General features: G+C 42.2%; 1 protein-coding gene across 15 annotated transcripts in view; it reads right to left on the minus strand.

Annotated features, from left to right (window-relative positions):
* LOC109892854 (neural cell adhesion molecule 1) overlaps positions 1 to 25,299 on the minus strand; it is a 291,531-nt gene extending 266,232 nt beyond the window's left edge. For 3 of the 15 annotated variants that reach the window (XM_020485684.2, XM_020485683.2, XM_020485682.2), the window contains exon 1: positions 25,048 to 25,279. In XM_020485684.2, coding sequence (XP_020341273.1) covers positions 25,048 to 25,096 — 49 coding nt within the window. In that variant the 5' untranslated portion in view covers positions 25,097 to 25,279. Of the gene's footprint in view, positions 1 to 25,047 lie in introns of all 15 variants that reach the window. The other 12 variants (XM_031826751.1, XM_020485679.2, XM_031826754.1 and 9 more) reach the window with 8 other exon arrangements.
* Between the last annotated feature and the right edge of the window lie 1,235 nt (positions 25,300 to 26,534).

Consider the following 26,534-nt stretch of genomic DNA (forward strand, 5'->3'; position numbering starts at 1 on the left):
CCTTATACCACCCACCACTGCGACCTGTATGCCCTAGTCGGCTGGTCCTCGCTACACATTCGTCGCCAGACCCACTGGCTCCAGGTCATCTACAAGTCCATGCTAGGTAAAGCTCCGCCTTATCTCAGTTCACTGGTCATGATGGCAGCACCCACCCGTAGCATGCGCTCCAGCAGGTGTATCTCACTGATCATCCCTAAAGCCAACACCTCATTTGGCCACCTTTCCTTCCAGTTCTCTGCTGCATGTGACTGGAACGAATTGCAAAAATCGCTGAAGTTGGAGACTTTTATCTCCCTCACCAACTTTAAACATCTGCTATCTGAGCAGCTAACCGATCGCTGCAGCTGTACATAGTCCATCGGTAAATAGCCCACCCAATTTACCTACCTCATCCCCATACTGTTTTTATTTATTTACATTTCTGCTCTTTTGCACACCAGTATCTCTACCTGCACATGACCATCTGATCATTTATCACTCCAGTGTTAATCTGCAAAATTGTAATTATTCGCCTACCTCCTCATGCCTTTTGCACACATTGTATATATATATATTTTCTACTGTGTTATTGACTTGTTTATTGTTTACTCCATGTGTAACTCTGTGTTGTTGTCTGTTCACACTGCTATGCTTTATCTTGGCCAGGTCGCAGTTGTAAATGAGAACTTGTTCTCAACTAGCCTACCTGGTTAAATAAAGGTGAACTAAAAAAATAAAATAAAAATCTGTCATACCCCATCAGAACCCAAACTATACACTTGTTTACTCCAGTGTTTCTAAACAGAGTACATGCAAACAAACACAATATAACCTATAAAACATGGTTAAAAATATAATTTTGATATCACGGATGGTCAAGGTAGCCTAGTGGTTAGAGTGTTGGGCTAGTAACCGAAAGGTTGCAAGTTCAAATTCCTGAGCTGACAAGGTACAACTCTGTCATTCTGCCCCTGAACAGGCAGTTAACCCACTGTTCCTAGGCTGTCATTGAAAATAAGAATTTGTTCTTAACTGACTTGCCTAGTTAAATAAAGGTATAAAAAAATCATCTTTGAATCCATAGCCCTGTCTTTGAGAGTGGTTACATGTCTCCTGCCCCCTGTTATTTACTGAAACAGTGGTGGGGAATATGCTTTGTTATTGTTTCTAATTGCCGCTCTAAAGCAACAACCGCTGCTGCCAAGCAAATGATTAATACATTAAGTAATTGTGCAAAAGTCATCACCATTGATGCTAGTAGTAGGGGTCAGGTTCCCCATTGGAAGCTTTTGGCTAGTATCACATCCCTTTGCGATCATAGTACCTCACTAGGAATTGTCTTGACATCGTAGCCAAAAGAAGCCTGGGTAATCTTTCACATGCTGGACTCTGGATGAAGACCAGCAGCAGCAAACAGCGCTCTACTAGAGGAGACAGAACCTGACATTAGAGAGGAAGGGGCGGCAGACAGGGCTAACAAGAACAATGTGCAGAGCCTCGAGAGGACGGTCCCAGTGAAACACCTCGTTCAGTCAGCCAGGCTGATTCACGACTCGCCCCTACATTAATGCTTCTTAGTAGCGAGCTGCTGCTTTACTCCGATGACAGGAACATCTTTTCACTCTGACTCAGTACTACAGCAGGTAGTACGCAGGTTTAGCTGGTAGATATATTTCATTTTGATTCCTGGAATTGGTCATATCCCCCTAATGAACAAAATGAGGCATCTAAAAAGAATGACAGACCGGGGCCAGAGAGTGTGTGTGTGCGATGAAGAGAGACACGCAGAGACAGAGGCAGAGAGGGAGGGAGAGAGAGGGGAGAGAGAGAGAGAGATAATGAGTGGATGTTGATGAGTGCTGGCTCAAGGGAGAGTGTGTTTGGGTGTGTGTGTGTCTGTGTGTGTGGTCATATGTTCATGCTGTTTTTGTCTCTTGGCTCAGTGTCACCTCCAGTACGTTTTCTGCTTCAATCTTTTAGGCTGGCTCCGAGTCTCAAGCAGAAGATGGCTGCTCCTGGGAGCCCCTTAGCTTGGCTCAGGCAGTCTGTCTGTGGTGGGGCCCCTCTCTCCCACCACAGGGGGGCTACATTGTGCTTGCTCCTGGGAGTTTGTCGCACGCCAGCCTGGCGCCTCGCCATCTGCCACCCTCACCTCACTAGGGGGAACCAGCCACCCCCATGGTGGCCACACCCTGCCTCCCAGCTTGGTGCCACTCTGGCACTGGCAGTCCCTGCCGCAGTGACAATGGGGCTCTCCATAGCCCTAGCCAGACTAAATGCCTCAATCAGAACAGGGAATACCGGGTTCTGTATTTATTATTTATCACACCGTTGTTGCCCCCCCCACCGCCTGGCATCTCAGCGGGATAGATGGCGCCTCTGTTCTAAAGTCCACGGGGAACATGTTTTGATATAGAATTTGGTGTTGTTTACTGGCTTCTCTGATAATTCAAAACTGATTATTAGCATTATTAGCACTCATCTGTTACCCACTTCTGAACATGTCTTCAAGCTGACATGTCAAACCAATTTTGCTCTTAAATGTAATCGATCTTAACATACAAAAGCATATAATATTATTTGTGAACGGTGAATGTGCCAAATTAAATGTACCACAAGGTCTTCTCTGAGACACTAAGATGCAATATAGGTTTCACAAACCAAAGCATTTGGTTGACCTCAGCCTTAAAGGATTAGGAGAAATCGGTGTGTGGTTGGTGTAGATTTTCTGAAAATGGTGGATGGTTATGAATGGGACTATTCACAGTTGAACTGTACGTAATCACAAGCTCTAGTCCATGCTGTGGTGGCCATTCATACTTTTCAATAACCATAATCACATAATCACAACCCATTTTCAAACATCTTGTCTCTGAATGTGAAAACAGTTACACACTCAAGCAATTATCACAGTAGGGGCTTTGGTGTGGGAAAAATACAGTAGTTGACCTACAATCTGTGCCATTCTAAAACATCTTAACACAACGATGGCTGGTGCGCTTGACAAGTGACTTGACTTGTCTAGGGTTTGAAAGAAAACTGTTACTGTGCAGGCCATACAGTGGGTATTGAAAGTCACCATCCCCTTTCAAAATGTTCATCTTTTTTTTTCCTTACAACCTGAAATGAAAACACAAACAATTTGACATTACCGGCTTTATTTATACACAGTAACCCACAATATTAAAGTGAAATTATTATTATTTAAAAAAAATTAAAAGTTAAATACCCTATTTGGATAAGTGACCCCCCCCCCTAGATTTGTAATTGCAAACTTGCTGTAACTTGCTGTAACCAACCACCTTCCAGATCACAAAACAAGCTAATTGGGTTCCAACTGTGATCAATTGTAGTGACTTTGACTAGTTCAGAACAAAAGCAGTTGTTGATCGAGGACTCCACTGCTTAGTAGTGCAATTCAAAGCAAATAATCCACTATGGCTGAAAGGTAGTTTCAAAATATCTACGAGATGAAATTGTGGAAAGGCACAAGTCAGCGGATGGATATAAAACGATTTCAAAGGCTTTGTCCCTCAGAGCACAGTTAAAACCTCTCTGCGCACCGAACCCGGTAGCGGGATGAAATTCGACAACATACGGTGATCGCTACATAGTCATATTAAACATTCATGAGTCTCTTTGAATACTTCTCTCCTTGCATAATTGTTCAAGCTCAGTCAAATTGCATAGTGACTGCTCCTGGTCTGCACTCTTCAAGACCATTATTAAGAAGTGGAAGGCTTATGGCACCACCCAGACCCTGCATAGATCAGGCCGTCCCTCCAAACTGGATGACCGGGCAAGGAGGAGACTGATCCGAGAGGCTGCCAAGAAGCCAATGGCGACTGAAGGAGCATCAGGCCTTTATGGCAAAGACTGGTCAATGCGTGCATGTGACCACAATATCACAAGCGCTCCACAAATCTGACCTATATGGGAGGGTGGCAAGAAAAGAAACAGTCCTTCAGAAAAAGCCACATCAAGTCTCGTCTAAGCTTTGTCAAAAAGCTCACTGTAGATTCTGAGGCCAAGTGGCAAAAGGTGCTGTGGTCAAATGAGATCAAAATATAACTTTTTAGCCTGAACACAAAAGGAAATGTCTGGCGAAAACTTAATACATCTTTCCACCCAAAGAACACCATTCCTACAGTAAAGCTCGGCGGTGGCAGCATCCTGTTGTGGCTGTGTTTCTCATCTGCAGGGATTGGAGCACTTGTCAGGATAGAAGGGAAAATTCTTGAGGAGAACCTGCAGCCCTCTGCCAGAAAGTTGAAAATGGGAAGATGGTTCATGTTTCAACATGACAATGACCCAAAGCACAACGCCAAAGCAAGTGGCTGAAGGACAAGAAGGTACATGTCCTTGAGTGGCCTAGTCAGAGCCCCGACCTAAATCCCATCCAGAATCTGTGGAATGACTTGAAGAGTGCAGTCCATGAGTGGTCACCATGCAATTTGACTGAGCTTGAACAATTCTGCAAGGAGAGAACTATTCAAAGAGACTCATGGCTGTAATTCAAGCAAAAGGTGGTTCCACCAAGTATTAACTCAGGGAAGTGTTCACTTATCCAAATAGGGTATTTTACTCTTCTAGTTCTGATACATTTTCAGAGTCCCACCACTTGGATATTGTGGGTTACTGTGCGTAAAAAGTCTGATTTGATGTGTTTTCATTTCAGGCTGTAAGGCAACAAAAGGTGAACATTTTGAAAGGGGTTCATGACATTCTATACCCGCTGTATATACAGTATTTTGCCTACTGTATAATACACACAATGTCCCCTGTGGCTACTAGGATAGAGAGTCACTCAGAAGTAGACAGACCCCTGCTGCACACACCCTTTTGCCCATAGGCAAATAGGCAGCTGATGTGGCGTAAGTGCCATGCAGATAATGGCCCCTCGTTTTGATACTGATGAGGAGGCACAGCGTAAAAGGGCTTAATGGCATGTCAAATGAAGGGCAGGCATTAGAGCTTGGGGCACAAACTCTCAACGACCCATTCCCCCAGAACACCCCAGTACAGACGACCACCCATCTCAAAATCCTGTCCCCCACACCCCATCCACGTCCACTCACATCACCACCTTGTCCAGCCATGAACTAACCTGCACCACCACACATTGACTCGATACCGGTACCCCCTGTATATAGCGTCATTATTTGTATTTTATTGGGTAACTTTTTTATATTTTTTATATTTGTTTTAACTTCAGTTTATTTAGTAAATATTTTCTTAAAACGACATGATTGGTTAAGGGCTTGTTAATTAAGCATTTCATGGTAAGGTCTACAACCTTTTGTATTCGGCACGTGACAAATAACATTTGATTTGATTTGGATGAAATAAAGGTCAGTGATTAATGAGGTTGTGCCTGCAGTGAGCTCCTGTTTCGTCATGCTGCTGCTGCTGTTAGGCTCAAAATCTCTCCTGGACCATCCAAATCGATAAACAAAAAGACAGTGAGCATTTCCTAGATTGGGGTCTTGCTCGGCTCCCCCGTACATTATAAAGACAAAGCAACGTACATTCTTTATCTGCTGCCTATTGTCATCTCTCAAAGACAGGGTTTATACCAGCCCCCCTGGTCTAATTGTCATTCATTCACACTCCCCTGTTTCCCCTGACTCTCTGAAGATAATTAGGGCTATGCCAACTGCCTCACTCTTGCAATATTCAAGAAGAGAAACTTATAAAGTTCTTTCTTTAGTTCAGACTGTATCACACACACGGGGTCCCTGGGGCCTGTGATCGACGTGTAATCTGGCTATTCAAACACAGCTGCATCGATAGGCCCGGCCCAGGCTCCCATGGACACAGGGCTTTCATCCCAGTGCCCCCCACCCTCCGTTACAAAGGCATGCACAGCTGTCACTCTTGTTGCCCAGAGACAGCCACAGCCTCCAAACTAGATTTCCCATTCAATCAGACAACTAACATCATTCTATGCTTCACATTATTTAATTTCCAGAGTAAATCCAACTGATAGGAGAGGCATGATTGTGCCTTGAATTCTAGCTACGCCTCAGAAACCATCACAACTCATGTTGTGGACCAAGGTGCAGCGTGGTAGGCATACATTTTCTTTATTAATGTTCCACCAAAAAAACTATGAATAACACAATGAATGTAAAGCTTCGTAGTGCAAAAACATCCAACAAACAAAGACAAGCTCCCACAACTGAAGGTGGGAAAAAGGGCTGCCTAAGTATGATCTCCAATCAGAGACAACGATAGACAGTTGACTCTGATTGGGAACCATACCTGGCCAACAAAGAAATATACAAACTAGAATGCCCACCCAAATCACACCATCATGTCAATGAAAGTTGAAACAACCCATGCTAATTGTACCAAAGTTTTCGGTCCAGTTTGTCTGCTGCTGCAAAAAAAGAAAAAGGAATATAAACAGTAGACTCATCTAGGAACTTCTTTCATTACCTTTTAACCCTGCTCTCTGTATCCCCCATTCTCAACATTTGATCCCCCCCTCCTACAAGCCTCCCGCATTTACCCAGTGTTTTGAATACTGCAAATCAAGAACGAAGATCACAGCGATAAATCTTTTGCAAAGGAAGAGCCCCTGGGGTATTCATGCAGATCCAGCAGCAGCCTCCCCTACTTCCCTTCAATATACATTGCCAAGTTAATTGCTGTATTTTTCTTTCTCTGTCCCTACTAGTGTTAAGAGACATAAATCTGTGCGCACCACACATTGAACTGAATCTGTCCAAAGAAAAGAGCACAGATGTTATAAATAAATGCATGCCGCAGACTGAACATTACCATTTGCGAGGGTGCCTCCGTATTAGCTTTTTGTGTTTAAGGGTTCTCTGTGAGAGGGAATTTGACATTTAAGGCTCTCTGGAGGCATTAAAAACCATTGAACTAGTAAGAACCACCATATTGGGGAATTAACTAATTAAGGCTCTTAAATGTCCCCGGCAAAATGGTACCCTGAGACTGTCCCAATAACAGTAATGAGAAAGAACAAACTAGAGAGAGTGTGTGTGAGATGAAGAAAAGGAGCCACGGTGAGGGAAAGAGAGTGAGAGAGGGAGAGGCAGCAGCCTTCAGACCCATGAGGTGCCTGTCTGTGTCGACACAAAACAGGGGGGAAGGGGTGAGATTTGGAGCTCTCTCCTCTCGAAGAGTAGACATATTCTGAGCGATGGCGATGTCTGTGTTTTCCGCTTCACTCCCATTACGGTCCATAAACAATAGAAGCTGTTCCTCTAATGAGGAGGAGAGCCTCCAAAAAGGCCCTGTCCTTGGGAACCTGGCCATGTCTGCCTACTGCATCTTCCCCAGTCTCCTGCAACCAGGCCAGCACAGCTAACAACCAGCCCATTCTCACCAGAGAGAAATCCGGCCTCATTTGCAGCCCTCTCAGCAACTCTCTCTCACTCCCTCTTTTTCTCTCTCCATCTCTCATTTACTAGTAGTCTATTTCCAATGTACACCATCCTTTTTACCTCCTGACACTTTGGGGATGATTTTGGTTATAATTGCCCGAGGGTAAATCTGACACAATGATTAATGAGGACTCTGCCTTTCCTGGTCCCCATTTCTAGAGAATGAGCAAAGAACCTGGGAATCAACAGTCCCAGAGGTTTCTATGGAACATGGTGTCTGGTATGGTATCCAAGTGATGCACTATGCAATTAAAGTGCATTGGTGCTGACAAAACAATTGAGTCAATACTTTGAGTGTGTTTCTTGGCCTTCACAGAGTATGATATGCTTCCTAAAGCTTTCGTAAAAAGGGGAAGAAATAGTTTCAGTGAATTAGTGGAAAATATCTCTGTGGCATTTCAAGTGGGTCTTTAAATTGGCAATAGGTCAAAAGTGAGCTATTAATGCCTATTGACAGTCCGATAAAAGAGGAAAAATTATAGCAGTGATAATGTGACGATAAGAGTGCAAGATCATAGGTATTGCATTCCTGTAATAGAACTGGTGATTTGTATGAAAATGTGAGGAAGGTACATAACGTGACAGTGCTTTCAAAGCCAGGTGAAAAGATATGAGAGCGTGTGACAGAGGTTTCAAAGTTGGACATTCTGCTGCAAAGGGAGGGCGACTAACACAAAACAATCCCACAGTGGTTTGTCTTTTGACACACACCACATATCGCCCACAACCCACCATCTGTCCTCTTGCACGATAGATTTACAAATGAGGAGCATCCACCACCATAAAGATAAACAAATGTGTCCAGAAGCCATTTTAGGGGCTCTCAGCATCCAGATTCATTGGTTTAGTTTTAAACAGCTGTCAATGACACCCGAGTCCAGATTCCCATTTTCACAGAGGTGATATATGTTTGAAGGGTGAACTAAGATTATTTTATTGCTTTTTCAAACCGAAGGTATTGCAGAAGGCATTTAAAGATGCTATATGTAACTTTTTGGGAGACCTGACCAAATTCACGTACAAAATGTGTGTTATAGATCTGTCATTCGCATTGAAAGTGAGTCTAAGAAGTGGTAGATATGTTTTATGTGCGCTATTTCTATGCTTCCCATTCTTAAGTTAAAACGTTTTTGCATCTTTTACTTTCGGTTTTGTACACCCACTTCAAACAGTTGAAAACACAATATTTTTGGTTATGGAAAATATATTACACAGAAGTTTAGAAGGTACAATGATTCTCTTCACTATACTTGCTTGTTTTGTCACATAAACAGAAATGAGACTATTAGAAATTTTTCAACCAGGAAAGACGCGTTGCTAATTGATACCTTTTCATGTCCTGTAACGGACACACTTACCATGGTACCTTTTCACAAATGATTGCTCTGTTGCTTCCCATCCTCTCTCCACTGTTTACACTACCTCAGGAGAGGTATACTAGATCTGATGTTCAACGGTGTCTAATTAACGTTCAACTGCTGTATCATTCAACAAACACTTATCTTCATGGGAGATCCACTATGCGTCATTGGCCCCAGTTGGACATTCTTAGGGTAGTTGAGGGTATGTATGCGTGGATTGAAAACAATCGACACCATGAAGATATCAATAAGAAGAACGACAAATACGAATCATCTGACAAATCATTAGCAGACCACAATGCTGACTCAATATGCAGTGCCTTCGGAAAATATTCAGACCCCTTGACTTTTTCCACATTTTGTTAAGTTACATCCTTCTTTTAAAATAGATTTTAAAATATGTTTCCTCATCAATCTACTCACAATAATGATAATGACAAGGCAAAAACAGGTTTGTAGAAATGTAACAGGTTTGTAGAAAATAAAAATGGAAATATCACATTTACATAAGTATTCAGAACCTTTACTCAGTACTTTGTTGAAGTACATTTGGCAGCAATTATAGCCTTGAGTCTTCTTGGGTATGAAGCTACAAGCTTGGCACACCTGTATTTCGGGAGTTTCTCCCATTCTTCTCTGCAGATCCTCTCAAGCTCTGTCAGGTTGGATGGGGAGCGTTGCTCCACAGCCATTTTCAGGTTCAAGTCCGGGCTCTGGCTGTTCCGCTTTCAGAGACTTGTTCCGTAGCCACTCCTGCGTTGTCTTGGCTGTGTGTTTAGGGTCATTCTCCTGTTGGAAGGTTGAACCGTCACCCCAGTCTAAGATCCTGAGCGCTCTGGAGCAGGTTTTCATCAAGGATCTTTCTGCACTTTGCTCCGTTCATCTTCACCTCAATCCTGACTAGTCTCCCAGTTCCTGCCGCTGAAAAACATCCCCACAGCATGATGCTGCCACCACCATGCTTCACTGTAGGGATGGTGCCAGGTTTCCTCCAGACGTGACGCTTGGCATTCAGGCCAAAGAATTCAATCTTGGTTTCATCAGACCAGAGAATCTTGTTTCTCATGGTCTGAGAGTCTTCAATTTGCTTTCGACAAACATCAAGCGGGCTGTCATGTGCCTTTTACTGAGCAGTGGCTTCCGTCTGGCCACTCTACCATAAAGGCCTGATTGGTTGTCCTTCTGGAAGGTTCTCCCATTTCCACAGAGGAACTCTGGAGCTCTGTCAGAGTGACCATCGGGTTCTTGGTCACCTCCCTAATCAAGGCCTTTCTCCCCCGATTGCTCAGTTTGGCCGGGCGGCCAGCTCTAGGAAGATTATTGGTGGTTCCAAACTTCTTCCATTTAAAAATGGTGGAGGCCGCTGTGTTAAGAAGCAGTGCTGCTTGGTTGGCTTGGTTGGGTTGTGTATCGGGGGACGCATGACTTTCAAGCTTCGTCTCTCCCGAGCCCGCACGGGAGTTGTAGTGATGAGACAAGATAGTGGCTACTAAACAATTGGATACCACGAAATTGGGGAGGAAAACGGGGTAAAATTAAAAAATATATATATATATATAATAATAATAAGAATGGTGGAGGCCGCTGTGTTCTTGGGGACATTCAATGCTGCAGAAATTTTTTCGTACCCTTCCCCGCGTCTGTGTCTCGACACAATCCTGTCTTGGAGCTCTACGGACAATTCCTTGGAGCTCATGGCTTGGTTTTTTCTCTGTCAACACAGTTGACAGTTTTTGCACTGTCACCTGTAGGACCTTATATAGACAGGTGTGTCTTTCTTGTCCAATCAATTGAATTTACAACAGGTGGATTTCAATCAAGTTGTTGAAACATCTCAATGATGATCAATGGAAACAGGATGCACCGGAGCTCAATTTCGAGTCTCATTAGAAAGGGTCTAAAGACTTTTGACAATAAGGTATTTCTGTTTTATTTATTAATTTTTTATAAAGTTGCAAAAATGTCTAAAAACACATTTTCGCTTTGTCATTATGCGGTATTGTGTTTAGATTGCTGTAAAAATAATAATAATCAAGGGGTCTGAATACTTTCCGAAGGCACTGTATGCCATATTGATCATGTTATGGATCACGAGCCAATCTCGTTGATGTGCAGACTCACTACAACATCAATGAGGCATGAAAGCCAATGAGCCCTGCCAAAAACATCTGAAATATTTGGGCCTGGGCCTATCAACTGAATAACTGAAGCAGACCTTCTTGGCTTTGGTAAAAGGGTAACCCCCGCACCCTATTGACTTCACAGAGTGCAGCCCAACTAGCTGTACATATTGCGGGGAAGTATCAATCATATGTGACCTGACATCCCCCTTTGTTCCTCCAATGTAAACAGATGTCTTTCCTCAGGGGCTCGACCGAATGATCTCCATTGATATTCCCTCTACAATCAGTCTGAGACATCAAGAGACATCACTTGGCATCTATGGTGAATTTGGCCAAATCTATTTCTCAGCTCGGCACATCTGCACACGCCTTCCTGCTCTTCTCATCTCCTTCCTAGTCAAGAGAATTGGGTGAGCGATGGAGATGTGGTGGGAAATGAAACGGCTTACTCGTTTCCAGCTGGCGGCTAGATTAATGCCCCAAATATACACCGATATGGCCATGCGCATGGAGGTCGTCACCTTTTAATCTGCCTAGAGCTCAGCCTCTGTCCTTGTCAACCGCTAACTAGAGGCTAACTGAAAGCTTGATGCGCCCTATTGAAGATGAACTTGGTTGGCTGCAATGACTCAATGTTTTTTTGGCAAACACTGGCAGGACAGCCAAATGATATGTAGAATAAGTAGAGTGAACTGCTTTCTGATGAAGGGTGGTTAAGACATGTATAGGTACCAAAAGCAATGAAAGGAGCAGGTACAATCAGAGGTGTGCCATGAGCTTGTGACTCTAAATTGCAGGTCTGCTGAAGAAGTGGATTGATTGTTTCTGATTCCCTGTGGTGGGGAATTATGAAAAGCCAGAATAACAATATTCTCTGTGCTGCTCAGACCTTCATTCCCATTTGAAGCAAGTGGGAAATGTCAGGTCTCTCTCTCTCTGCCGGTAAGGCCCCTTGGTATGAAATAAATTAATACTGACATTAAAATCAAATCTAAACGGGTTTTTGCAGGGCCTTCAGATAACTTGGGTCAGAGTATATTTATGGTAAAGTGATCTCAAACTTTTGGTCAGATGTACTTACAAGGGGAGGAATTTAGGGAGTGCATTTGTCACTTAAGCACAATTTTTTGTGCATATTGATGCTTGTGTTCAACAGTAAATTCTAGACTATTATGCTATGATATCCTGAAGGGAAGATCACTCCTGTTTTTCCATCGTTTCTCACCTGTGTTCTTACAATAGCCGATTTATTACATTAGCATATTAATCAAAATCAGTGTTATATCTAGTGCGAAAAGATAATTAATTCTATGATCAAACTCTGACTGACATCAACCTATGGTGTCAATACGTTGCCTTAATGATTTCATCACCTAGATCGATGATGTAATGAACATACTGTTGCTACATAAGACTGTTGCTACATACAGCTTCATGAAATGGGTTTCCATGGCCGAGCAGCCGCACACAAGCCTAAGATAACCATGCGCAATGCCAAGCGTCAGTTGGAGTGGTGTAAAACTCGCCGCCATTGGACCCGGGAGCAGTGGAAATGCATTCTCTGTAGTGATGATTCAAGCTTTACCATCTGCCAGTCCGACGGATGCATCTGGGTTTGGCGGATGCCAGGAGAACGCTACCTGCCCCAACACATAGTGCCAATGGGTTTCCATTGGCACTATGAAGGAATAATGGTTTGGGGCTGTTTTTCATGGTTCAGACTAGGCCCCTTAGTTCCAGTGAAGGGAAATCTTAACGCTACAGTATACAATGACATTCTAGACAATTCTGTGCATCCAAGTTTGTGGCATCAGTTTAGGGAAGACCCTTCAAAATTGTTCCAACATCTAGTGGAAAACCTTCCCAGAAGAGAAGAGGCTGCAAAGGGGGGACAAACTCTATATTAATGCCCATGATTATGGAATGAGATGTTCGACAAGCAGGTGCCCATATACTTTTGGCAATGTAGTGTAATACATCTCTTACAGTACATGTTTAGGAACACTAATACATTGGTGTAGTTTTCCTGGAGCTAACCATACTATTTCAGAAAATACAATATTTTCAGCCCACTTACTAGACTAATTATGTGTACAGATGCAGAACCTTGCTGCAATGGCTAACTGATCAGCAAAGCACCACTTGCACAGCAGCCACTGCAGATGAAATGAGACAGCTGTCAGTCATCTGAGCAGTTCTACACTTGCTGTGGTGTAATCAGAACATTATACACTGGCTTAAGAGCAGCGAGTTAGAGAAGATAATCAATCCTTATGGTCCAGCCAAGTGAGTTTGCTGGTTTAGATTTGATGCCTGAGCATCTCGGCTGCACTATTTTTGGTGGCCATTTACAATTTCTGTTCATTATACCATTTATTTTGTTCAGATGTGGACAATTCCATGGTAAAACTGAGACTAAGATGTTTCACTTTAAAATGTAGGCCCATGTGAAACAAAAACCAATGACTGCAAAGTTAAACAAACCATACAACATTTTACAAAAACACATTTACTTGAAGAAAAGTGCAGATGCTAAGTTTGGTAACAGAATGACAGTTTGTGCTTATTCTGTTACCAAACTTATGTTGTGCGGTGTTCTTCAAATAAATGTGTTTTTGTCATATTTTCAGTGGATATTGTTAGAAGTGGTCCTTGTGCATAGAGTTGTATGGTTTGTATAACTTTGCAATCATTGTGTTTTTGTATGATATACATTTTAAAGTGAAAAATATGAGTCTCACTGTCCATGTGTAAATGTGGTCAAGTTAATATAGGGAATATGAAAGAGTAAGCATCTTAATAGGCCTGGATTGGTCATGGTCCAAGATTATATAAAGGGATTTGTGGTTGTACGGAGAAAAAAGCCTTAACTACCATTAGAGTGAGGCATATTACAGATGATGGTCTGTAACACAGCGACGGACCACAATCAATTCAGCTGCACGCTCACTCGACTGCCCAGCAGCCCCTCCCCGATGACACTCTCCATTGTGCCCTCGCTCTTTCTATTCCTCCACCCCTTCCCCCCACCTTGCCTCTCTACCTTTGTTTGCCTTTGCCTCTCTTTTTTCTCTCACTGGGTGCATATAGGGGCACCAGGTTTTTCTTTAAGAGGTCTTCTTTGATATTGTTTTTAGTCCACAACCCTAATAAATCACGGGCTCCCCTATTCTTGTGAAGTCCTGCGGCTTGACCATAAACAACATAATGAGAAGCCCTCCTTCATGGTCTTTGGAAGGGGTCAAATGGGGAAAGTCTCACACTGTTTCAAAGGTTTCCTCATATAGTATGATGGAATGTGATCTCAGATTGGTTGGTTAGTAACATGTTTTTTTTATTTTTTATTATTTTAGTTTGTATAATTTATCTGTAAATTGTCTGAAAAGGTACACGTTGTAAAAAATTGGTCACAAGATCTTAGAATGTAAAAAATAGGACTCTTCCCAGACTTTGGTTGAATTGTGTGCGGTTCAAGGACAATTCATTGGGACAGGAGGGACATTACCAATCTCTCTCAGGAAATCAAACACATCAGTCCACTAACCACCTGCTACCCCCGAACACAACACCACCATTCGTCTTAGCCAATCAGAGTTGATTAATGTGTCCAAATTTCCGTATTGACAGCAGCGCCTCAGCAACCCATCACCACCACCACTGTAAATCTATTTTTTGGCTTCTACTAACATGATCTTGGCTTGCACAGAACATTGATACAGAGATGCATGGATTGAACATCACAGCAATGCCAGCAAATGTGTCTAATTGTAGATAATGCTTTTAAAGATGTCTTTCACAGCCTGCTAAAGGGGCATAAACAGTATGGGGATAACTAGGCATGGATTTAGTAACCTTGCCAAATCTTCTGCTAATGTCACGCGCTGCTGCAAAAGTAAATCTAAGGGAGGCTATGGCAGCATTATCTCTTCCAACTTGAATTCATTTAGATGGTTTTAATTTTTGTAGTGAATATATCCAGGTGAAAGAGATATTACCAGGCTATCCAAATCGTTGCATGTAGACACAAACTCAATATCCATTTCATTAAGCTTTAACAGACAATATTTACCTCATCAAATGAAAGACCTCATTAATATTTCTCTGTTCTAGTTGCCTCAATAATTGATCTGGCCAAGGCTTTCGACTCTGTCAATCACCACATCCTCATCGGCAGACTCGACAGCCTTGGTTTCTCAAATGATTGCCTCGCCTGGTTCACCAACTACTTCTCTGATAGAGTTCAGTGTGTCAAATCGGAGGGTCTGCTGTCCTGACCTCTGGCAGTCTCTATGGGGGTGCCACAGGGTTCAATTCTTGGACCGACTCTTCTCTGTATACATCAATGATGTCGCTCTTGCTGCTGGTGAGTCTCTGATCCACCTCTACGCAGACGACACCATTCTGTATACTTCTGGCCCTTCTTTGGACACTGTGTTAACAACCCTCCAGGCAAGGTTCAATGCCATACAACTCTCCTTCCGTGGCCTCCAATTGCTCTTAAATACAAGTAAAACTAAATGCATGCTCTTCAAGCGATCGCTGCCTGCACCTGCCCGTCTGTCCAACATCACTACTCTGGACGGCTCTGACTTAGAATACGTGGACAACTACAAATACCAAGGTGTCTGGTTAGACTGTAAACTCTCCTTCCAGACCCACATCAGGGGTCTCTGACCTCCTCCCTATAGGCTGTCTCATCGTTGTCGGTGATTAGGCCTACCACCATTGTGTCGTCAGCAAACTTAATGATGGTGTTGGAGTTGTACTTGGCCACGTAGTCGTGGGCCCATAGCTTAGTGATGAGCTTTGAGGGCACTATGGTGTTGAACACTGATCTGTAGTCAATGAACAGCATTCTCACATAGGTGTTCCTTTTGTTCAGGTGGGAAAGGTCAGTGTGGAGTGCGATTGAGATTGCGTGGATCTGTTCGGGCGGTATGTGATTTTGAGTGGGTCTAGGGTTCCCGGGATGATGTAGTTGGTGTGAGCCATGGCCAGCCTTTCAAAGCACTTCATGGCTACCGACGTGAGTGCCACAGGGCAGTATTCATTTAGGCAGGTTAACTTTGCTTTCTTGGGCACAGGGACTATGGTGGTCTTTTAAATTTTGGGCCATGATGGGAAGTAAATACAACATAGCATGTTCTGCTAGGTAAAGTCCCCCCTCTCCTCAGGGAGAGGTTGAAAATGTCAGTGAAGACACTTGCAACACTCCGCGCATAGTCTGAGTACACGTCTTGGTAATCCGTCTGGCCCTGTGGACCTTGTGAATGTTGATCTGTTTAAAAGGTCTTGCTCACATCAATTACGGAAAGAGTGATCACACATTCATCCGGAACCGCTGGTACTCTCATGCATGCTTCGGTGTTGTTTGCTTCGAAGTGAGCATAAAAGGCATTTAGCCCATAGGGTAGGCTTGCGTCACTGGGAAGCTCCCTTTCCCTTTGTAGTCCGCAATAGTTTGCAAGCCCTGCCACACTGAGCTGGTATACTCCTCAATGCCATTGGATGAATCCCGGAACATATTTCAGTCTGTTCTAGCAAAACAGTCCTGTAGTATAGTATCGTGTCATCTGATCACTTCCGTATTGAGCGAGTCACTGGTACTTCCTGCTTCAAGATTTGCTAGTAAGCAGGAATCAGGAGGATAAAATTATGGTCAGATTTTCCATATGGAGTGCAAAGGAGAGCTTTGTACGCATCTCTGTGTGTGATCTAGATTTTTTTTAAATCCTCTGGTTGCACATGTGACATGCTGGTAGAAATGAGGTAAAACGGATTTAAGTTTGCCTGCATTAAAATCCCCCGCACTAAGAACGGCGCTTCTGTATGAGCATTTTTTTGTTTTCTTATGGCCTTAAACAGCTCGTTGAGTGGTTTCTTAGTGCCAACATTGGTTTGTGATGGTAAATAAACATCTATGAAAAATATAGATCAAAAATCTCTTGCTAGATAGTGTGGTCTATAGCTTATTATGAGGTACTCTAACTCAGGCGAGCAATACCTTGTGAATGGTGGGACTTCGGGCCAACGCACTGCATGGAAACATAGGCTCCCCTCTCGGGTGTGCTCTCCCTCTTCCTCCTCTCTCTCTTCCTTCTCCTCTCCCTCTTCCCTCTCCTCTCCATGTTCCTCTCCCTCTACTCCTCTCACTCCTCTTCACTCGCCTCTTCCCCTCCATTCTCCTCTCGCTCCACTCCTCCCTTCTCTTCCTCCTTGCTCGACATCTCTATCCCTCCTATCATCTCCAACTCCTCTTCTACCTTGCCTTCGGCTGCATATCCATATCAATTCCCTCACTTTAACTGACCTAGAGGAACATACTAACAGAGAGAGAGGGAGAGAGAGACAGAAAGGAGCAGAGCAACAAATAGGATACAATTGTGGTCAGGAACATCTTTCTCGCCCTCTCATACAGTTGCTCTCTTCCTTCCTCTCTTTTTCTCAAAAGCAGAAAGAGTTTCCATAATAAATTGTGTGATACAATTGCATGCCTCCCATTCAACACACACACACACACACACACACACACACACACACACACACACACACACACACACACACACACACACACACACACACACACACACACACACACACACACACAACAGTATTATCATGATGCTATACAGCACTTTCATTCATTCATTCATTCAATCAATCAACATTATTTTATGAAGTCCTTAGTGGCTAGTTCAGTTGATGGTGTGCATATGTACAGTATGTCAGACTGATGGATAATCAGACAGGATAGAGTACACAAATAGACCCATGGTCAGATTAGTTTTCATATCTAGTAAGAAGTCAAGTTTGTGGCACACCGGTTTACAGATTCAACACATCAACTACACATCAACTGTTCTCCCCAATATTTACTAAAGAACAACTTTTGTTTGACCACCGCAAAATGGTCTCCCGCTGTCTTTTTTCATTGTGAGTTTCACCTCTGACTCCCCTGGGCTGCCACAGTGCAAGGACATGTCCGAGTCCATATCACCAACCAACGTGGCCAATTCGCTGCTGTCATTGAGTAATGAAGTAATTTATCATTTTAAAAGTCAAATGACATTATACCCTCTTTCCGGTTTCTGGTTCATGACAACAGGTTTTTAGCAAGTTCATTTTGCGATATTGACACAGATATTATAGTTAGAAAAACAAGGCCGTTCACAGCCGCTATAGTAATTTAAAGAAAGGCCGTTGAAGGCAGCTTTGGATTCTAAAGGGTTAAAAACCTGCTGTATGTAAAATATTGTCTGCTCTAACTTGGGAAATAAATAAATGTGACTCGGATGACAACATAATGATGTTTGTTTCTGACATTAAAGATGGTTTCCTAAAGAAGTTAAATCCCCTTCGTGTTTTGTTTCCTTTCCCCATTATCGCGATACTGGTATCGTCCCGGCCATAGTAAAGGCTTGTTGATAGTAATAAGTAATCTATCATGGATCATTTAGCAATCAGTTATTTTCTGATGACCTAAGAATAGTCCTGCATCAACATTGACACTGCCTGTGCTTAAGGTGTGGCGATAGCAGCACCGTTCTACTAAGGAGTAAACAATTCTAGAGACTAGCACACATCCTGTCATGTTCTTCTCCACCAGTGGAGGCCATGTTTTCTTTGCTTCAGACAAAGATGCTGCAGCATCATCCATAGGACCTATAAAACCAACCTAACCAATCAGCAGGTGTGCATCTAACCCACAGGATGAGCTAAGTGCCATTGCTAAGTGCCAATACATCAGTGATGAGTCATTCACTGATCTTGGGGTACAGCACATGCCCCCAGTCCTCCTTGTGTCCTCCCCTAACAGCCGTGTGTGTGTGTGTGTGTGTGTGTGTGTGTGTGTGTGTGTGTGTGTGTGTGTGTGTGTGTGTGTGTGTGTGTGTGTGTGTGTGTGTGTGTGTGTGTGTGTGTGTGTGTGTGTGTGTGTGTGTGTGTGTGTGTGTGTGTGTGTGTGTACGTCCTGGGTCCCATACAGGGTCGCCTTTTATAGGTCCTCTCGACTTTCGAAGGCCTTTCCACTTCAATTTTTTTTAAAGAATCCTTTCAGAGATGGGGGGGCAAGGGGAGGGAGAGGTTGCTTCTCAGCATGACAAACCCGAACCCATTTCTCTTTCTTTTTTCTCCTCCAATACTCTATAGGATGCCTTCAGAGCTTACACAATGCAAATCAGTATGAGTCCCTTTTCATGGATTGATTAATATGCAAAGGCGGCCCATCCTTATCAAACAGTCAGCAATGGAAAAATATAACACAAGCTGCCAGTGTAGTCATTTAGAATTTTTCATCCATTTGCTCTTTGGGTTCATTCAAGTAGTGAAATATATGAAACCATTTCGTTTTGATGATAACTTTGCAGTTTCTGACAATTATTCCAATTCACTAATCGTATTATGAGACAGTAAAACCATGGTATTGAGAATCTTTGGCACATACACATAGCCCCCAATATCTGTCTCACAGTCAAACTACCCCAATGCACCATGTAGGCCTACAACTACGCTAGAGCCACAGAAATATAATTGACTTGAACACATTAGTGTAGTCTTTACACTCTTGGGAAAAATAGGTGCTATTTATAACCTACCCTTTTTGGTTCCAGGTAGAACCCTTTCGGTTACAGGTTTCATATTGTCATACTGTCCTTCTCTCGTTCCGGGATTTGAGGTATTACTGGCATATGGCATAGCACACAAGGGGCCGCTAAAAACGCAAGAAAAGACCATTGGGCCTCTATTACCTGAATGCTAACAAAATTATTACAAACTAATAGCGAAATCACAGACGCTGTTAGCTAAATTCTAACGAGCAAAAACAAACTAACTGCAAAAACAGGCAAATCCAGCTCATAAAGTAATATAAGCATAGCTAGTAGCTACCGAATGCCATTTTGGGTGAGTGTGGACATTCAAAAGCGAAAGTGAATGAGAGAAACTGTGCAAATGAACAAAGTTGTTATGTATGCTTTTCTGAAGGAAGAGCAGCATGTATAGATGGAGCAGATGGGTTAAGAACGGAGGAGGGAAAAAATGCTAGTAGGAAGCTGTACAGATAATGGCAGCTGTACAGATAACTCATCCAAAGCTCTTAAAACCATTATAAGATATCTGATGGCAAAATGTTTGTAGTGAATTGCATACAAGTGTAACTTCATCATATGATGTGCGCCGCACAACAGAGACACGCAGAGAGAGATAGAATGCTATGGACTCACCAAGCTCACTTTTTCCCATTTACAAACCAACACGTGACTGGCTCAACTGTTCTGGGGAACTATGGTAAGCTTCATAATTGACAATGTGACAGGTGAAATGAAGAACACAATCTGCTTCATATCCTAAAGAACTGCACAAGTTGACAGCAGGTAATAACTTAAGTAACTACACTCTTAGAAAAAAAGGGTTCCAAAAGGGTTCTTCGGATGTCCCCATAAGATAACCCTTTTGGTTCCAGGTAGAACACTTTTGGGTTCCTTGTTCTACATTGAACCCAAAAGGGTCCTACCTGGAACCAAAAAGGGTTCTTCAATGGGTTATCCTATGAGTATCGCCGAATATCCGTTTAAGGTTCTAGCACCTTTTTTCCCCTAAGAGAACAAATACTCAAATGTATTGAAACACTTCAAATAAATAGTTTTGACGGTATTGAAAAACGATGCATTTCCTTTTTCCAAATACCCCGGTATACAGTATATACAGTATACCCCCCCAAGCCTAGGTAGAACCGGAAAGGGTTCTACCTGGAACTAAAAAGGGTTCTACGTGTAACCAAAAAGGGTGCTCCTATGGGGCTGCACAAGAACCAATTTGGAACCCTTTTTTTTCTTAGAGTGTTGGATAACATTGGAGCGGCAGGTAGCCTTGTGGTTAGAGCATTGGAATTCTATCCGAAAGGTTGCAAGATCAAATCCAAGGTAAACATCTGTCGTTCTGCCCCTGAACAAGGTAGTTCCTAGGCTATCATTGAAAATAAGAATTTGTTCTTAACTGACTTGCCTAGTTAAATAAATAAAAAAACATCTGCAATCTCATCAGGTTTCAGCAAATGGAACAAGTGGCGCTGCAATAAATTACTCACCGATGAGATTCTGTTTCGTGGTTAATCATATTACTTTTTAGCCTGCCAGTTGAGCAAATAATTTAAGCCTTTTCACTTTCAGTGTATTTTTGCACTTGCTGTCTTACTCTAATTAAATATAGGGGAATTTATACTTTTTGACTGGATTGGTTCAAATGGGATCTCTTTAGTTTATGTTCCATGAACACTCATCCTTGGGATGAAATCAATTGTTCCAAATGTGGCTTATCTATGAAAACATTTCGCCTCACTAAATTGAATTGCCGCCCATTTCCACATTCAGTCTTTTGAGCAATCCTAGACACACAGTGGTTCTCCTACGTTGTGGTGAACACAATCAGCCTTGACTGCAAAATCTGCTAAGGGACAGCTGCCAGATGGAATGATAAACTTTAAAAGAGGTTGCTATTAATGCCTCATTGGGCCCACACCGGGAGATCAAGGGCGGACGTGCCATTATGTACGGGAGGAATAACCTATACTTCATACGCACAGATGTAGCCAATCATTACAAACAACAGTAGTGTTACATTGAAGACTATCAATGTTATGCCAAATTTGAAGTATAATTTACCTCCAATCTGGGTGGGATAAAGTCATCCTCCATGTGGATACACACAGTTAGGTTATACCATAAAGTGGAGGTGCTAACAACAGCAATCCGGAACAAGGGCCATAATATTTACAATGCTACATTATTGCAGAGTTAAGGCAACAGAGAAGTCTGAAACCGTGTATATCCCTTTAAACGCTATGCCTCTCACCCAACTAGAATGGGATGGGGTTTGAAGTATCCAGCTGGATGTTTTATTCATATCCCATTCCAAGCAACAGACCGAAAGACTTATAATTTTCCCTTGTTAGGCTGCTTTTTACTGCTTCCGCCTCTCAAAAATAGGCAATCCTATTTTCATAGTGGCTTTGAACTTGCCACAGAAGTTGAAGTCCCAGATGTTAACCATTGTGGAATTGTTTATTTTTTCCCCAACTGTTGACTAATCTTAAACTTCGCCCTCTTCTTGAGGTGAACTCTACGCCGGACACACATAAACAACACGCTTTTTGGAAAGTCTTTGCATTCCCTTTTATTTATTTGCTTGACTTTAAAGAACTCCCTGAAGCGTGTTCTCTCCTGGATTTACTTCTTTGATGTTGATGGGGACCTGAACCTGGCAAAAAGCACCAGGGGCTTCCCAGAGAATGTTGCCAATGTGATGGGAATGTGTGGCCGGCCGGGGCCATCTTTTGGCTGGCAGTCACACGTGCACTTAATGGTAAGGAGCGCTGCAGGAGCAGCTGCATGCTAACATTTACATGTCAACACATGACAACCGCACAGGGAGAGTTTCTGCACCATTACCCCTTGCCACAAATCTCATCGCCCAAATGTAATATATATTCAAACTGTGAAAGGAGTCAACTATACAAGCTCCTTAAAACAGCTCTGGTGGACAAAAGTGATGTATAAAAAAAGAGGAGGGAAGAAAGAATGGAGGTGGTCCTCAATGTGCTTCTTACATATGTAGGATCTTATTTGGAGCCAGTTTGCAGGAAATAAGAATTATTATGTGGATTATAATTAATGGACATTTTTGTTGGGGTTGATACATTTTTCATTAGGGCAAATCAAGTCTGAAATGTCAATGTGGAAATTACAAACTTTAGAAGCCTTTTTAAAACTCAAATACACTAGACGTTTGCATTTCCTGAAGTGCCAGGAAAATTCTCAGTAACAAAATAGTGATCAAATGAAGATCCAACATCTGTACTTGACTAAGTCAGAGAATGGAATGTAACCAGCAACAGCTCCCAGTCTGTCTGGTTGGAACCCCCATGTTTCTCTCTGGCTATACACCGATGGTAACAGATGTGATGATGCACCTCCATTCCACAGAACCAGATACTATTCATACTCCCCCAACCAGCCAAAGTCTTTGTCTCGCTGCCTTTTTGTCAAGGCAGTACTATAAGCCACTTTTCATATTCAGTTAGTTTCTCTCTCAAACAATTGTATTGAATATCATCCAGCAAAGAATCTAGCGTTGTTTGGGCATTTTCTTGGACAGTGGCCAGGGTTCCTTCTAAGTTTATTAGCCCTTGGCATCGAAATGTAATTGTCAGCAAACTGGAAATGAATATATTTAATTACATTGTTTCTGCACATTTTTTTTATTTTGCTTTCTAACATCACAGTACTGTCATTACTCACTTAATACCTCCCAGGCCAATCAAATAATGTGATCAATTTCTTATTTTAACTCCCTTGCAATGGGTTAGGACTTAGTTATTCACAATTGTTCAATTATCTCTGTCTAGTCCATTACACTTTCCCTCCTCAAAAAAGAACTGAAGCAGTCTCTGGGTATTTATAGTGAACACTGAATGAAGTAGGCTACTGATTTTGAGGTGCTCTTAATATTCCCCCTACTGTTGCTTAGTCCTCATGACAACTTTCTTCCCCACATTGCCAGTGGAGCTTCCCTTCTAAACCTCCCTGCAGATCAATGCCACGCCCCTAGTTCAACCAAAGACAAAGGAGTGTTTTGTGTTTGCTTAGCAATACATTTGTTTTACATATAGACATCTTTATGCAAAAACACATGCTTTCTAGAAGAAGAAAAAATATATTTGTTTGTGGTGTGTATCTGCGTGTGCATGTGTGTGTGTGTGTGTGTGGGGGGGGGGGGGGGGGGGGGGGCAATATACAGACTGATCCAATATAACGGGTGCCTGAGTCCGCGCTCTCTGGTTGGATAACATTGTTTACCATGGGATTCATAATGACTACTGACCCATTTCATTAGATACTTGTATAGATAATAGTAGCATATTGCCAATTACTTTTCTGTCTATGGAGGTCTGTTTTCTGTTATCTCTCCCAAAATCTATAGGCCTATTCAGTTCGGGGATGAAAAAAATCTTTGTCGCATATATAAGCCTGTCTAGAAGGGCTAGGTATGTATGTATTCATGTGAAATGTATTGATATAGCTAACTATGCCCCTATGTGGCTCACGTTACAAGCACGCACAGTCTGCACTGAGTAGACCTCTACGCATCAAATACAATGTAGCCTATTGGAAGGCTTCAACTTTGCGATTGAAAATCAGCCTAGAGCTTTCACATTTACGCATGAATTGATAAAGAAATGCTGAAACAAGTTTAATTGAAAACAAAATAAAACATTAGGCTTTCGCGTTTAACCTAGACTACTATTACGCTACCAAGAAGTGTCATAGTTACCGCGTTCATAAAAAATATTTGCAGGTGCTAGGTTTGAGGACCGAAACAAATCATCCCCATCCGCAACCAACGCTGAGAGCACAATATGCGCGCCACTATATATATATATATATATATAAAGCATAAAAAGCTACCAAACCCTTTGTATTAGCCTACTGTAAAAAAGGGTAAGCCTATTGGTTCCATGAATTAAATGTGATGGACAATAATTCAAACACATTAACTGTTGAGTGATTTTGCTGACACAAAGGACCAGCAAGGCAATACTTGTTTCACTGACTCTCCTCCCAAGACCGAACGCATCCATCTACTCCTTGGCGCTATACCCACTCCTCCGCAACAACAAAGCTCAAGGTTAGGAAAAACAGTTTGTCCAACTGCTCAAACCATGTATATTCAAACCATGAGGCAATGCAACGACTCAATTAACGGAGAAGTGATATCTTATTACGCAGATAATTAGTAGCCTAAACAGTAAACTACAGACAGAGCCTACTTGAGATTTAGTCTATATGATTATGAAATAAGGTTCAAATATCGGTTATTTCGCTTCACAGCCATTACTGAGAGAAGAGCCATACTTTCCCGTTCGTCTCTTATCTATGAGAAACTCAGGTTTCCATTGCCTGTTTATATTCCGAAGCGACAGCTCTAATATGATAGATCTAACTGTCCATTCGTTGAGACGCAGTTAGCACGGATGGGACACATACGGACACTGCTATACTGTGAACAAAACAAAGCACTTTCAGAATTTAAAGAATTTGCATTGTAGCATGTATGAGTTGGCGATATCCAATAATTTCTAGAAAAAACAAACATTAAAAAAAACAATCTTACCTGCATAGCCAAAGAGCAATGCCCAGATGAGATACCTTGTTTGAAGCATTGCAATATCACAAAGATATTCTCCTTGAAGAATAGATGGACAGACTTGACAACGATTTCAGTGTTCTGAAGAAATGTATGTTTTCCAACTACTGTATTCTGATAGCAATATTCGAGTTGGTCCTTGCAGCTACCCGAATACGCACGAGAGCAGCTCGCAGAATGAGTGACTAGCAGCCGTAGCACACACACAACACGAATTAATCCGCCTGGGCAAAATGTTCGTGCTCACACACTCAAGGGGGGCAATGGATGCAGGCACAAACTAGTGCGCTCAGCTAGTCGCTCTCCACTGGGAGTAATTCGGATTAGGAATCTCACGAAACCTCTATTGATCCGTACAACATAGAAGTGCATTTTGAGAAGATATTTAACCAACATTATTTTGCCCAGTTTTTTTCAACCATTCAAAATATCTGCACCAGATGAGATGTCCAATGTGCAATTGTGCGTAATTGCGCATAGTCGACCTATTATTTATGGGCCTGTGACTCGCCAAATGACTAATTCTTCGTTCTCATAATGCATGCATGCATTTCTAAAGCAGCTTGTTGGTTGGTTCCCACGTTTTGTATTTAGCATACACCTAGTTAAAACACGGTATTACCTGCTTTAGACCATAAATGGTATGAATCGTGAAACCTGCAGTCCGTATTAAATATTTTGTGTTCAGTTTCACCATCTGGTCATGACAACGACACTCGGCCGGCGCGCTGATTAATAAGATGCTTCCCGAGAAATAGGGCGTCCTCTTCACTGTGTCATCAACGTCCCCTCTTAACTATATTTTTAGTTTCGTATTCCCGTATAAGCAGTAATGGACAAAACAGACTCATCATCCCTCAAGTGGTGCGTCTCTCTTTATGCTGAGTCTACAAACCACATTTAATTTAATGTTTCAAAGGTGACTAGAGCAAATAAATCATTGTAGCAGGTGCAACAACATGATGGTGTCCATAGAAAACCGAGAATTGCATTTCTATGGCCATTTGATAAATAGGCTACTCAGCATTTTACACTGGCTACATTTAACAGCATTTTACGCCATTTTTACAGCTATCTGTCATGAGCAGACATTCTCATATTCACACCAGTGATGTGAGTTTGATCAATGGAACTTATTGCTATCATTACTAACAGATTGAAAAAGGGGTATAGGCCTACAGTAATTACGCATTAACATGTAGAGCACAGTCAGTGGCAACCTGTCACTCAGTTGATCCCTATCTGTTTAGCTAATAATAAAAATAAAATAAAACAAAAATATTTACACTTCTGTCAAAAGTTTGGACACGCCTACTCATTAGGGTTTTTCTTTATTTTTAATATTTTCTACATTGTAAAATAATAGTAAAGACATCAAAACATGGAATCATGTAATAACCAAAAAACATTTTAGATTCTTGAAAGTAGCCACCCTTGTTGACAGCTTTGCACAC

The sequence above is a fragment of the Oncorhynchus kisutch genome, linkage group LG6, assembly GCF_002021735.2.
Source record: "Oncorhynchus kisutch isolate 150728-3 linkage group LG6, Okis_V2, whole genome shotgun sequence".
Classification (NCBI taxonomy): domain Eukaryota; kingdom Metazoa; phylum Chordata; class Actinopteri; order Salmoniformes; family Salmonidae; genus Oncorhynchus; species Oncorhynchus kisutch.